This window comes from Plasmodium relictum (assembly GCF_900005765.1).
Source record: "Plasmodium relictum strain SGS1 genome assembly, chromosome: 7".
Lineage (NCBI taxonomy): Eukaryota > Apicomplexa > Aconoidasida > Haemosporida > Plasmodiidae > Plasmodium > Plasmodium relictum.
Window position 1 is genome coordinate 643,910 of NC_041685.1, and position 15,810 is coordinate 659,719.

Here is a 15,810-nt window from a genome sequence, read left to right on the forward strand (position 1 = left end):
TGTTATTTATAATATTTAAAATAATAAATAAAACATTGTGTAAAAAAGCCATTAAAAATACACTATATTTATTTTATTATTTTTTTTTTTTAATTTAATTTTATGTAATTTCTTGAAAATAAAAAAAATTTTTTTTTCTTTTTAAAATTTAATTTTTCAATAAAAAATTAAGTGGAATAAATATGAATTTCTTAAATCCTAAAAAATTTTATGCGCATAAAACGCATATATAATATGTAAACATAAGTAAAATGAAAAAAAAAATTTATTATCTTCTTTTAATTTTCTTTCTTTTTTTTTTTTTTCTTTTATTTTTATTTATTATTATTCTTTTTAATCATCATTATCATCATCTTTCCCATCATCTTCATCACCATCTCCATCATCTTTATCCTCGTCATCATCATCTTTTTCCTCCTCATCATCATCATCCTCATCTTCATCTTCATCATCATCATCAAATTCTTCATCAAAATCTTCTTCAAAATCTTCAAATTCATCAATGCCTAAATAATATGATAAAGGGTTATGCCATATTTCTCTTCTTATTAATTCTCCTAAATCAGGTTTATCCTGTAGTTCCTCAGTTGTAAACCATTCAAATATTGACCACTTAGGTATTTCATTATCTAAGTCTGATCTATTATTTGTTACTGCTGCAATAGGATTCTTTCCTTCTTTCCATTTAATGCGTGTACATTCAACGACTTTTTCTTGGTTATTATCAAAAGTCACATGTTTAACTAACGTTAATGGCTCCATAAATTCTTTTGCTTTTTCATCAAAAATAAATGTTATTTTATATGAACCATTATTATCCATATTATCTTTTAAATCTAATTTGATTAAATGTTTTAAAATTTCAATATCTTCAGGTACTATATCACTTAATGCTGGATGTTTTCTTAATGTGTTAGCCCAAAAACCTGGAACTTTTTCAATAATTTCTTCTCTTTTTTCAAACAAAGGTTTTTTTTTTTCATCATATTGTTTCTGTATATTCATCTGTTCATGTGCACATTTTATATCTAGCTGTTCGATATCTTTTTGAACTAATCAAAAAAAAAAAAGAAAAAGGAAAAAATATATTTTTTTAATATATATATATATATATATACTTCATTTTTTATTATCTCTCTTTTTAAAAATATGAATATATTTAATTCTTATGAGTTTATATGTTTTTTTTTCTTTTTTCTTTTTTTATTTTGTTTCATAAATTACTATTAATCATTTAATAATATAAAATTTTATAAGCATATATTTATCAAATATATATATATATACTAGTAGTAATTAATATTAATAAAAATTTATAATAAAATACTATATGCAATGTTTATTTTACGAATAATTCTATTTCAGTAATTATTTTTTTTTCTCTTTTATAAATTATTACTATCTTCAAAATCTTTCATAAATGGTACCAATGGATCATCATTGTCAATTTTACTGTACAAAAGTTGTAAAAAAAATATAGTTAAATATAACTGTATCTGTACATATGTGTATGGATATGTAAACGAATATATATGTATATATATTTATATATAAAATATAATTACACATATATGTTAGTATATACTAATTTAGATTTGCTTTTTTTTTATGATTCTTTATATTTATTTAAAATTCCAAATAAATTCATATTACAAAATAAAAACAATAAACTTTTAAGTTCACTTCAAAATATTGACATGTACAAACTTTAAACTAAATACATATATTTTATATTCTTAAAGATAATCTATCTTACGTATGTTTGGGATCTGTTGTATTTTCAGCTGAATTTTCTGAGCGATCTCTTTTCATTTTTAATTATTTTGTATTTATAAGATTAAAATATGAAAAATTTTTAAAAATGCGTTAATTACAATGATCTTTAAATTATTATATTTAAAAAAAAAAAGAGAAATTTTTTTTTTTAATTTTATTAGATATAAAAGCAATGATTCATTGATCAAAAAATAATAAAAAATAAATTTATATAATTATATATTCAAAAATATTATAAAAAAAAAAAAAGCTATAATAAAAATTAAAATAAAATTAGTAATATTAATTATATGCATAAATATATAGCAGCATAATAAAATAATATATTAAAAAAAAAAATTATAGTGCATATATTTTTTATGAATTTAAAAAAAAATAGAGTTCTTTATGTACTATTTTGCATTAGTATAAATTATATTAATTTTTATTTTATTTATTTTGCATGTATACGGTGTTTTTTATTTATACATTTTTTATAAATAGAAATACTTATAATTTTTTTAATCTATATTTCATATTTTCTTTTAATTTTTTAATATAATAACAAAAATTAATTATTTTTTATCTTTTTTTTTTATTTATCGATTTGGTATGATAAATTTGTTTATGCTTCAAAATATCTGCCAAACGAAAATCTCTACTAAAATTCTGATAAATATATTTTATTTTTTTATATATTTTATTTTTAATTTATTTTTTTTCTTTATTATGTATTAATGATATGCATAATTTAAATAAAAATGTTGTTTTATAATTAAAAATAAAATAGAAACTTTATTTAAAATTTTTTTATTTTAGTTAATTCTTGCTAATAAATGTATTTTCTACCAGAAATATTATTTTAATTTATATATAAAATTATTATAAATATTCAAACTGCTAAAAATAAAGAAAAATATATATATCTATTATAAAATAATTTTACAAAGGTTAATGCAATTATTTTTCTTATTTCAATATCTCTTTATATAGTAATTCTTAACTTTATAAACTTTCTATTGGCATTCTAAAAGAATTTACAAATAATTATCTTTTTCTTTTTCTTTTTTTTTTTTCTTAATACACACACAATATGAAGATGCATAAATTACAAAAAGGTTTATTAAATTTTTCATTTAAAAAATACTCTTCAAACTTTAAATAGTTATATATATATATATATATATATATTCTTTTATAATATGAAATTTTTGTTATTTGTAAATATATATTTTAATATTAAAATATAAGTTTGTAAAAAGGAAATTAATTTTTTTTTTATGTTATGTATATTATATAGCATTAAAAATTTCTCTCTTTTTCTCCATCTACTTATCAAGAAATTTCAAATAGCTAATTTTTGTATTATAGCAAAAAAAAAAAAAAAAATTTCTTATTTTTTTCTTTAGCTGGCGTCTTATTTTAAAATTAAAGAAAAATTTTAAATAAAAGAAGAATATCAAAGTTTGTATGCCAATACCATAAATATATTAAATTAAATTATTTAAATATGGAAATGTTTGTATACAATATATTTTCATATGACGGAGTATAATTGTCATTATGCATTTCATTTTAAAAAGTATTTGATTGCTATAAAGATTGCAAAAACTTTTTTTAATTTCATATATATTTTTTTTACCCATATAATAATCTTTACATATAATATAAATAAAATGATTTTTCTGTAATAAGTAAAAAATACATTATAAAAGTTTCAAGTTCTCTTAAATAATATTTCATTAATTAGTTCGTATTTATTTAATTTTAAAGTAAAAGTGAAATAAGCACATTTATACTGCTGTATCTTAGAGAAAATTAATAGTAAAATAAAGTTCAAGTGCTACTACTAAGTCTAAAAATAATGTAAATTTTATGTCATGGTATTATTATATTTTGGTCATATTTCTTTTTAATCATTTATCGGCATCTATAATACTTCGATAAATAATATATGTAATAATTTCTAAAAAAAATTCTACAGAAATAAAAACTTATTACAAAAAAAAATATAAGTTACGAAAATGACATACAAAAAGGTCAAATTAAAAATTATGTTTTTTGTGATATTTTATGATTCGCTATATTTTTATTGCTAGAATTTTTGAACTGCAAACAAAGAACATAGGTAAATTAAAATTGGTTTTTATTATATATCTTTAATAGTTATTTTTAAATGTTTCTTTGGAGTTTTATATATTATTATTTCAACTTTTTTTTTCATATCTTCTTTTTCCTTCCTGTTTTTTTTTATTACTCTTTAAATATTAAAATGCTTAGTAATTCTTCATAGATAATATAATAAAAAAATTACTTCATCTCCTTTAAAATGTTTTTTCTACTACTATTTATATTATTATAATTGTAAATATTGATTTGTTTTATTTTATAATATACTTTTATATTCATGTTATCAGAAAAATTCAACTTTTATTTTACATAGTAAAAAAATAAAAATAATTGTACAACCATATAAGAACATGCAAAATTTACGAGGAAAAAAAATTAAAAAAAAAAAAAAAATAAGTATATATATACATATATATACATTATATATATATATATATATATATATATATATATATATATATATATATATACAAGATAAAAGAATCAACAAAATTTATTTTTTTTATATTTTTAAAAAATACAAAATTACTTTATGTAATTTGCATAATGACAGAAAAATTAAAATAAATTAACTATTGAATTTGAAAAAAATATAAAAAAGTTTTAGTTACTAAAATATACTTATTGCAGAAAATTTATTTACTCTTAGAAATGTTAAACGATATAATTTTTCAAGTTATTATAGCTGCTTTGGGCGTTTCATTAGTCAATAGTGATAAATTAAAATTTCTTCATAAATTAAGTTAGAATATCGATATATATTTGTAGATTTTTTATATCTTCATATATCTTTCATATGCTATTTTTAAAAATAAATTTCTGTATATATATTACTTTTTATATCTTTTTTGTATCATTATTTTTTTTGAGAATAAATTTTACATTTATTACTTTAAAATTGAATGTACAAATCGGCAAATTAAACTATTGTATTAATGTGTAATTAAATATTAGATAACCTTTTTTTTTATCGCTATTTTTTTTTTTTTTTTAATGTAATTTTCTTTACCTTTTAATTATCTATTTGAAAGGATATATATAAATTTTTTTATTTATTTCTCAAAATAAAATATGTATTTATTATTTTGTATTTTTATAAGATCTTGAAAATAATTTATTTTTTTTTTTACATAAGGGAATATATTATTGTATTTATAAAAATATTTAATATTTTAATAATTCAAATTTAAAAAATATAACTATTCATATGCATTTTTAATCTATACAAATATATATTGTTTTATTAGTACATATGTATTTGTATTAATATTAAAAAAAAATAACATTTAAAATTTTTTTTTTTTTCATTAGAATATGCCATCTATATATTAATTTTGTCTTTTTTATTATATAAGGGAATACCATGGAATAGAGAAAATTATTACACATATTTAAGTGTAACACCAAATGCAACAAAGCAAGAAATACAAACAGCATATAGACAAGCAGCTAAAGTTTATCATCCTGTTAGATTAAAAAATTATTTAAAAAAAAAAAAAATATATTAAAAAATAAGTTAAATTATAAAAATATATAAATTTATGTTTATATTATTTAATTTTACTTTTCAGGATAAAAATCCTGATGAATACGCAGATTCTTCATTTATAAAATTAAAATTAGCTTATGATATTTTGGCAGATGATATCAGAAGAAGTAATTATAATAGATTTGGGGATTACAAAAATGGTACGAAAATTTATATATGTAATTTATTTAACTCATATTTAGATCATATTGTCATTCTGTATATATTAATAGCCCTTTTACTAGATATGCCACGCTAATTTTTTTTTTTCTTTCTTTTGTAAATGCAGGAGAAATAGATGATAATACTGCAACCTTATTAATATGTCTTTCATTAGTTCAGCATACTATGTTTTTTATTATAGGATATTTTTTATCGTATCCAAAAAAATTAGAATTCTCAAGACAGGTATAATAGCATTCAACTATAAATTAAAAAAAAAATCTTAAAACGATATTTTTTATCAACTTTTTATTAAAAAAAAATTTATTATTAAAAACACGTATTTATAAGTTTTATTATTAATAAAAACAAGCATTTATATTGTTATTCTTATTAGTTTATATGAATTATAAAACCCATAATTTATATATATCTATATATTTTTATTTTTCAAGATATTCTTAGTATACAATATAGCTAGCTTTTGTTTTGAGTTACAATTCCGATTTATAGAAGACGACACAACATTTGATTGGCTTCCATTTTTGGGGTATCTGTTACCATATGAAAAAATAAAATTACTTAGGATGCTATTTCCCACCGTATTTTTTATTAGTATATGTGCATCTGCTTACATTTATACTGACAAGAATGCTACAATGATTTTTTTAATGCGCTCTATTTTATCAACCAATAGAATCATTGTAGAAAGATCTAATGATATTATTGAATCAACAAATTATTTAAAAAAGCATGGTACTGATGTGGTTTCAAAATTACAGCAAATAAGAAAAAATGAAGTATCACATATATTAAATTTAAGAGATGAACCAAAAACAGAAAATGAAACTTTAGAAAATGCAAATAAATTTGATACAGAAAATAAAGGGAAAAAAAATTCAAAAGATGAAAACATTAACTCAAAATTATTGGATAATGTGCAAAGATTTTCATTAACCCTTGATTCACAACAAATGAATTTATTGGAAAAATGCTTTGAATTGATGAAAAACGAAAACTCTAAAGATAAAAATAAAAAAAAATCGTGGTTCGAATTTTTCTCTCTGCAAATGATATTTGGAATTATATTCGTTTATATATGGTTAACATCAAAGTGAAAAAAAAAAAAATTTCACTTTTTTTATATATTTTAAATAAATGAACATTTTTAAAAGTAATTATGAATAATTAATATTATTTCAAATATATTTCACAATAAATAAGACATATTTTTAAAAAATATATAAAGTGAAAAAATATTTAATATTATTAAATGTCATTTAATTTCATTATTATTTCATTTACATTTTTTATTTAAAAATATATATATAAATTTAACTGTTCCCTTAGTTTTTTGTTTATGGTTTTAAAATAAATAATTATTTAAAATAACAAAAAAAGTGAAATTTCTTTATTTGTAAATTTATATTTTTTTTTTTTTTTTTCTTATTTACAACTATACTCTTTCCAGCACTTTAATGATAAAATAAAATTCTTATAATAATTATTTTCAAAAATTGTAATTTTTTTTTTTTTTCCACTTTGTATTAGAAATTGTGCCTATATATATATATATATATATATATGACACTAAATAATATTTAAAGTCACTACCTGTTTTGTATAAATTGTCCAATGCATATGCATAAGTTTATTTTTAGAATTAAAAAAAAAAAAAAAAAGAGGTAAGCATTATAGCCTTAAAATGAATTAAAATATATTATATTTAAGTATATAAAAATAATAAATAAAAATAAAATTGTGATTAAATTTACAAAATAAAAAATAGGAACTTTCATGCCCTTTATCTCTAAATGGAGTCATTTTAAATTATATAATTATATGTATAACTAAAATTTAGAAATAATCAATATATATTATAATATATATCAATAGATATAAAATAAATTATGCATAAGTGTATGCTATCTAAATAAGGTAGATGACTCTTTATAAGGAAAAAATAACACAAAAAAATATTTCCTTAATTTCTTTTTAAGAAAAAAAAAGATAAAATAATGAAGAGAAGCAAGAACAAAATAGCAATATTCTTGTTTTAAATATTAATTTTAGAACTTATTTAACAATATATTTTATATTTTATTTAAAATTTTAAGTGTATATATGTATCTTTTTATAAAGATATAAAAAACATAATAATTTTTTTTTTAATCTTATAATAAATGTATATCTTTTATCTATTTAATATATTTCTTCTACTTATATTTTGAAATATTTTTATAAATTTATGATATTTAATTTTATAATTAAATATTTCCAGTTTTATGTATATACTCATGTTGATGAAAATGCCCCAGTTGTGCTAAATGAATATATACTTTTTAATTGAAGTTGGTCAGTATATTTGGTTGCTTCATCCTTTAAGCATTTTATTGTTTCATTTACAAGTACCTTTTTGTAATTTGATTTTTGTTTATTACAAGAAGTATTTTCATAATTTGAATGTGGAACAATACGAAAGATACTATCACAATTATAATAATTATAATTTTTGTCTTTAATATACCATATTCCTTCATTATTTTTAAGTTCTTTATTTCTTTTTAGTATTGATTTAGATAAGCTTAAAGCATATACATAGAGAGTTTTATCATTCCTTGAAAATTCCATAGTATTAATGTAACCGCATAATGCAACATTTTTAAAATTTCCAACTAATTTTCCCAATCTGGAATAAAACATAAATCTATAAAATAATCTTTTTCCACTAATTAATTCAAATAAATCATCACAAAAATGATTACAATTTTTGTAAATAAAATTATATGTATTTGGTCTGTATATTTTTCCAAGAGCATTTAAAATTTCTGAAAATTGTGAATAAGTTAACTGCATATAAGATAATTCATAACTTTTGGAATATTTCCCTATTGTTGATTTTTTTGGTTTACATGTTGTTATTCCATTCATTGAAAATGTGTATTCTTTACCAAACACCTCAATTCCTTTAAAAAATATATATAAATATTTATATATATAAGTATTTATATAATATATTAAGAATATATTTAATCCTGGGAAAATACAATCAGGTCAATAATATTCATATGTGTATACTATTAATGAACAAAAAAACACACTAATCTATTATACGCATTTTTATTTCAACTACTATAAATAAATAACACAAAATTCAAACAATTTATCAAAAATAATATTTTAATAAAATCATATATTTGTGCATTTCTTTTTTTTTTTTTTATATAAAAATAAAAAGGATTTTCTTTACGTTGGAAAAAATTATAGTTTTAAATATTTACCTGTGTGACGAACATTTTTCAAAAAAAAAGGAACGTTTAAGGTGTAGGTATGTAAAAAGATATTCATTTATTATGAGAAACATAAAATTATTTTTATATATTATATTTCTTTAAAATATATAATATAATATAATTTATTATTTTAGCAATGTAAATAAAATTTTAAAAAAAAAAAAAAAAAAATTAAAAAGGATTATAGTTCTTATTACTCAAAATTTATATACTCTCTATTTGAAAGTATTAATAAAATATCCAAATTTGAAGAACAAATTAAAAAAAAAAATTTGTCATTATATGAGTTTTTAATTTATCTTAATCCAATTATTTTTTTCCCCTCCTTTCATTTTTTTTTTTTTTTTTATGTTCTGGTATTTATTTACTAGCTAAATAGACTTTTTCTAAGTAAAATAGAATGGTTAAAAAAAAAAAAAAAAAATTTATATTTTTTACTTATAATAACTGGTTATATAAGTATTGTTACTATATTTTATATTACATATAATTAAATTTTTATTTTTTATTATATACATGAAAAAATATTACATGATATATACTATATATATATATATATATATACTTATAAATATTACCTTATTTAAAAAGTAAATTATCTTTTTTTATAATTTTTTCTCTTTAAATGCAATTTTTATATTGGAAAAAAAATGTTATGTCTTTATTTATTAATTTTAATATATTTTCCTAACTTATAGTAAATATTATGAAAAAAAATTTTACACACATGCAATTGTAAAATAGGAAATTCTCTTTAAGTTCATTTGCTATTATTTTTTTTGTTAATATTTTCTGTAAATATATATAAACATACGAAATCATTTAATACTATATTTTTTTTTAAATTCTGATATATTTTCTATAAATTATATATATTAATTTAAATTATGTTGTAGAAAATATTGGAGAATTAATATTATAAAAAAAAATATTATGAAATTTTGAGAACTCATTTTTTTTTATATTAAGTTACGAAAAAACGATTGCATTGTAATATGTAAAAATATTTAAATCATGATTTAAATAAAAAGTATTATTAAAATCAAAATTTTTTTTAACTGAAACATAATAATCCTAAAAGTTATTTTGAGTGTTAATGATTAAGAGTCAATAATTATTTGCCTCAGTAAAAATAAGATAAAATTAAAAGAGAAAAATTTTCTTAAAACATTTTTGTATGAACTTATAAGTTCTATATTTAGTCTATAATTAAACACTACCTTCATGTTCCTTAAAAAAGATAGTCTAATAATAAAAAAAAGAGAAATGATAAAAACGAAATATATGATATAGGAATCATATATAAATATTCGTAAATTACTTCATCATGTTTTTTTGCATTATATAAAACAAGGAGAGTACTTTATATACTTATTTCTCATTAAGAAAACTTAAAAAAAAAATTATATTATTTATACTACAAAATTTTTTTTTGATAAAAATGTGGTGCAACATTTTAAAGTACTAAAATAGAATACACATATGTTATTCCTTTTTTTTTTATTAAAATGACATATTTAATATTTTTGTTAAAAATATTTATTTTTTTTTTTTATAATTTGATAGAAAAAGTGGATTCTATAATGTTTTTATCCATATTTTTTGTTGCAAAAAAATTAAGTGATATCAGATGATAACTTATATATTTCATTATAAAATTACAATAATTTTTAATTTTCACTAAAAAAAAATAGAGAATTATTTTTCCTATGCTGCTATTTGTTCTTTTTATTTTTAAGATTTATAATTGAAATTAAAACACAAAATGTTGTTCTTTTAACAAGGATAAAACACAATAAATTTTTTATTTCATAAACTGTTCTTAAAGCATCCTATAATTTGCAGCTCTCCATGTGAAAAAACATATGTATAAAATATATTTTTTTTTTAATTTAATCATGTAAAAAATTATTAAAAACTTTTATATAATTTTTTATGGTTCACTTTTGAATACTTATATATAAAAGTAAATTTTTAAATTTGCACACCTCCAAATTTAATATTACATAAAACATCTCTTTTCTAAAAATTAGAGAATTATATATGATGAATTGTTCATTTCATTAATATAAAATGTATTGATCCTATTATTATATAATTTTATTAATATGGCTAGTATAAAAAAAAAAAAAGTTTCATATGATTGCATATAGAAAATATAAAGCGACCTAATTATATAAAAAGTTATTTATGAACGTTAATTTTTAAATGGTTAACAAGCTGAAATTCTTAAATATACACATAAGAAAAAAAAAAAAAAAATAGTTGTAAAAATAAAATAAAAACAATATTATTTTATTTTTGAAACATGAAATTTTAAATATATATTTATAACTTTATTTCAAAAAAAAAAAATATTGTATACGATATTATTTTTCTCCTTTACATAAATTCATACTTTTTAAAGACTATATTTTTTTTTTTTTCATTTTGTGTACGGAAATTTAATTTTTTTATTTTTTTTGTATTTTAAACCTTTTAATATTTTGTTCATATATCTTTAAAATGGCATGTGTTAATTTCAACTCTCCCTATCAAGCAGAAAAAAGAAGAACATCAGAAAATGTAGATATAAATAATATTGGATCTATAAATATGCCTATTGATTATACTGATATGGGTAGACACTTTTTTTTAATAATTTTATCTAATTGATAATTTTTAAATATATAAATTTTAGTGGAATTTTATAATTATATTTCTTCTTTTTATAGATCTTGTACTTTTTCCAGAAGGATCATTAAAAAATATCAATGACACCGTAGTAAGCGAAAAGCACTTGATTGGAAAATCCGTTGCTTTATTTTTTTCAAATGGAGATGATCCCAAATGTAGATCGTTTTTACCATTCTTACAACAGGTTACCTCTTTTTGTCTATTTTTATGCATGCTCATATAAACATAATTTATTTTTTATTAGAATTTTTTTAAATTATATACAAAGAAAAATAATATCTTCAAATAATATATTCGTGTTCCAGTATATAGATATATATAATTGTTTCATTAATTTATTCTACAAAAGTCAATGGTTATTATTAACCTTTATTCTATCTTATTTTTTTCAAAAATATATGCTTTATTTATTGTAAAATATTTTTATTCATTTTCAATTATTTTTAGTTCTATAAAACCATAAATGAAGGAGGATCAAATCAAAAAATAGAAATTATTTTTGTAAGTATTGACTCTAATAGAAAATCATTCGAAGACCATAAAAAACATATGCCTTGGTTATACATTGATATAGATGACCCATTAACAGATATATTGAAAAATCATTTTAGAGTCATGAACTATCATGAAGTTCCTCTATATGGATCAGGACCTAGAAGTGATGTCCCCTGCTTAATTGTTATCGGTAGTGATGGAAGAGAAGCCCAACTTTTACACATTAGCAGTGGCAGAGATGAAGGTGAAAAAGGTCTTTTAAGATGGGATTACAGAAATAATATTTATACTTTAAATAAAAGAAATACGATTTAGACGTTCAATTATAGGTACTCAAATGTTAATAAAAAGAAAAAAAATTTTAATTTTATAAATCTTCCTTTAGATTAATTAATACTATACATATTTAATAATAGATATATGGAATATGAATGTCAATTTTAGATAAATTTTAGTCAGAAAAAAAGGAAAACTATAAATTATATTTAAATTTTATTTTACTTTGCATTAACTTTATATATTATATTTTTGCCATTTTAATTACTATTATTATTACTAATTTTTTTTCTTTTCATAGACATATTTTTTGTACTTTTATTATTTTTAATCTTTATGTATTTGGATTCATTTTTAATTTTATTTTTTTTTATTTATTCTTTATTGATTTGTGAAATATACTAATTAAACTATAAGTAAACACCTATATATTAATTAAAATACTGTAAAGAAAAAAAAAATCATTTTGAAAGTTGTATACTTCGGAATATATATATGAAAGAAAAAAAAAAGAAAATAGAGAAATTAAAATGAAAATACTTTTAAATATAATAGAAAATAATAATAATAAAAAGAAATTTTATATATAAAGAAATGGAAATTAAAAAATTATTTTAGACCTTTATAATTTAGATAATTTTAAGCCTTTTGCTATGAAAATTCTCACAAAGTATAAATCATTTAGCTGACAAAATTATTAGAAATGAAATAAAATGAAAAAGAATTCATAAATAATATGTCACTTAAAAATTAAATTTCTTTATGTTTATATTAGTTAAAACCATGTATTAGAGAAAATAAAACTTCCATTTATTTATTTAAACTCTGTTAATATTTATCATTATTTCTTTAAAAATACGAAAATTCCTTTAAAATGTGTTATAGTATAGGAAGAAATAATAATGGAAAAAATTATTGAAAATATATTTATTAGAATATATTTATTTCTAATTTATCTCCTTTTTTTATTTAAATGCCTAAAAAATAACACTAAAAGTTTTTAAAACATAAAAAAAAAATGATAAAAATAAATTATACACAATTCTAGCATATTGTACCTTTTTCCACAATAATAAAAAGATAAAAATCACAGAAAATGAATAAATTTTTCGTGAATCTAGTATATTTCACTTATATATATTACAAATTATAAAAAAATATATATTTATCAAAAATTACACTACGTGAAATAATATATTAAGAACTGTTAAAAAAAAATGGAAAAATAATTTTAAACTAGCTTTAAATAAAAAATATATGTTCCACTTTTATGAAGCATTTAAAATCGTAACATTTTTTTCCAATAAATATAGGAAAGAATAAAAAAATATATTCAAATTAAAATATATATATATATATATATTTTTTTTTTTTTTTTTATTATTATATTTTTTTTTCCCTCAAAATAATTCTAATTTTAAGTTATATCTTAGAGAAGTATGCTAATGTAACATATAAAATTTATGTATTTGATTTTTTTTTTTTTTTTTTGTAATCATATATGATTAACACTTCAAAAACATATTAATTTAATAAAGAAATATTCTTTTGTAATTAATGTTTTTTTTTTATATTCATTAAATTATAAAAAATATATATGTAACACCGACCCACATCTTGAAATATATATATAACTAAAATTGTTTGTTAATTTGTAACTATAAAACTATTTAATAATATTTAGAATTACACAAAAATGATAGTAAAATTAAATTATTCTTTTTATTTATTTTTTTTGTATTTTTTTTATATCAATTTTCAATATATTCAATCCGTAATATGGGATGAAATAAGTGAAGAAGAGAGAAAAAATATAAAACATTTAACTCACGATGTTGAGCTGCAAATTTATAGCCAACATTCTCAAAATGTGATTGCTTTGTTTTGTAACGATAAAGAATTAAAATGTAAAAATGTATATAAAGAATTTGTTGATGCATCAAATGAGTTACCAGGTGATGAAGTAGTTTTTGTATATGTTGATACATTAGCACTTCCAAAAACGGCTGATAACTTTGAAATAAAAATTGTACCTAAAATTTTAACATTTAGAGATTTTGATCCAGAAAAAGGATATACATTTATTAAGAAGTATACAAAAAACAATATATTAGAATGGTTTAGATTGTTACCAGTACCATCTATTGAAGTTATGAACATAAGCAATGTGGAAAAATATGTTGAATTACAAAAAAAAAAAGGATATGCTAGCATTATTGCATTTGCTGTTAAGAATTCTGATAATGCTCATAAATTTTTTCATTTTGGCGAAACTCATAAAATACCTAATTTATCTGTTGGCTTAGCATATGTTGAAAAAGAAGAAAAAATAGAAATTTTTAATGGACCAGGATCTACTATCCCTAATGATTTAATTAAATATAAGGATGTATATAGACCAGATAATAATGTTTGGATTTCTGATCAAATACATAAATTTACTAAAGATTATATGGATCAATTTCCAATTATTATTGATTATAGTAGAAAAGTAATTAAACCAATAAATAATGATATTTATTTTTATATTTTTAGTCATATAGGAGATTATTCAGATTCTATATATGCAGAATTATACAATGTTATAAAAAATCATCCTGAAGTAAGAAAGTTTCTGCATATATATAGATATTACATTCATCACTATTCATTTAATAAAAATGCTACATATTATTTTTTTTTTATTGTAAAATAAAAAAATATATATACATAAATTTCTATTTTATAGATTAAATTTGTATTTCCTAAAAGTGAAGAAAGATCTGAATTGTTTCAAGTAGAACACGATATAAATTTAATATGTATCTTAGATTATAGGAACGCATCATTTGATGCTGTATATCAGTTGCTCAGACCAAAAAAATTCATTAAGAAGATTAATGAAGATATAAAATCCGAGATTGTAGAAAAATTTATTGAGGATTTTTATAATAACAAAATTACTCAATACAGAATATCTGAGAAACCTGTGAAAAGAAGACAACAACAACATTATCAAAAAATATGTACAAATAATTTTGAATCTTTTGTCTTTGATCCTCAAAGAATTATTTTGCTTTTTTATCATGTTCAAGGATGCAAAGAATGTAAACCAATATTATCTTTTTGGGAAAATGTGTCTAATTATTTTCACTTAGAACACAAATATAAAAATGTTTTAGTTGCAACAATGGATGCAAAATTAAATGACATGATTGATGAATCCATTGAATTTTTCCCAAGCTTAGCCATTTATCCAAATGGTTACATTTATATATATATAATTATATTTTTTTTTCATATTTATATATTTATGTTTTTATAAATATTAACATAAATTGTTTCATATATTTAATTATTTTATTTTATTTTTTTCTGTAGGAGAAAATAAATTAAAAAGAAGAAAAGTTTTGCTATTTCCTGTCAAGTTAGATACTTTAATTGACATGGTTGATGAAATGTTAGAAGATGTAGAAGAAGATTTATAGAGCGTTATTATATTTTTTTTCATGTTGA

The 15,810-nt window shown here is 18.2% G+C and overlaps 5 protein-coding genes across 5 annotated transcripts; 3 read left to right on the forward strand and 2 right to left on the reverse strand.

Annotated features, from left to right (window-relative positions):
- Nucleotides 1-333: 333 nt before the first annotated feature.
- NAPS (nucleosome assembly protein, putative) lies at nucleotides 334-1,812 on the reverse strand (the record flags this gene model as incomplete). The annotated part of the gene is made up of 3 exons (XM_028675860.1): nucleotides 334-1,052; nucleotides 1,400-1,452; nucleotides 1,757-1,812. 3 exons carry the CDS (start codon nucleotides 1,810-1,812, stop codon nucleotides 334-336), a joined length of 828 nt encoding a protein of 275 aa, XP_028532407.1.
- Nucleotides 1,813-4,536: 2,724 nt separating this feature from the next.
- PRELSG_0716600 (DnaJ protein, putative) lies at nucleotides 4,537-6,693 on the forward strand (the record flags this gene model as incomplete). Its single annotated transcript, XM_028675861.1, has 5 exons — nucleotides 4,537-4,627; nucleotides 5,197-5,351; nucleotides 5,457-5,574; nucleotides 5,703-5,821; nucleotides 6,031-6,693. 5 exons carry the CDS (start codon nucleotides 4,537-4,539, stop codon nucleotides 6,691-6,693), a joined length of 1,146 nt encoding a protein of 381 aa, XP_028532408.1.
- Nucleotides 6,694-7,870: 1,177 nt separating this feature from the next.
- PRELSG_0716700 (PPPDE peptidase, putative) lies at nucleotides 7,871-8,923 on the reverse strand (the record flags this gene model as incomplete). Its single annotated transcript, XM_028675862.1, has 2 exons — nucleotides 7,871-8,541; nucleotides 8,857-8,923. The coding sequence occupies 2 exons, from the start codon at nucleotides 8,921-8,923 to the stop codon at nucleotides 7,871-7,873; spliced, it is 738 nt and encodes a 245-aa protein (XP_028532409.1).
- A 2,450-nt stretch (nucleotides 8,924-11,373) lies between these two features.
- TrxL1 (thioredoxin-like protein 1, putative) lies at nucleotides 11,374-12,354 on the forward strand (the record flags this gene model as incomplete). Its single annotated transcript, XM_028675863.1, has 3 exons — nucleotides 11,374-11,488; nucleotides 11,583-11,728; nucleotides 11,992-12,354. The coding sequence occupies 3 exons, from the start codon at nucleotides 11,374-11,376 to the stop codon at nucleotides 12,352-12,354; spliced, it is 624 nt and encodes a 207-aa protein (XP_028532410.1).
- A 1,657-nt stretch (nucleotides 12,355-14,011) lies between these two features.
- On the forward strand, nucleotides 14,012-15,782 carry PDI9 (protein disulfide isomerase, putative; the record flags this gene model as incomplete). Its single annotated transcript, XM_028675864.1, has 3 exons — nucleotides 14,012-14,917; nucleotides 15,044-15,557; nucleotides 15,676-15,782. The coding sequence occupies 3 exons, from the start codon at nucleotides 14,012-14,014 to the stop codon at nucleotides 15,780-15,782; spliced, it is 1,527 nt and encodes a 508-aa protein (XP_028532411.1).
- Between the last annotated feature and the right edge of the window lie 28 nt (nucleotides 15,783-15,810).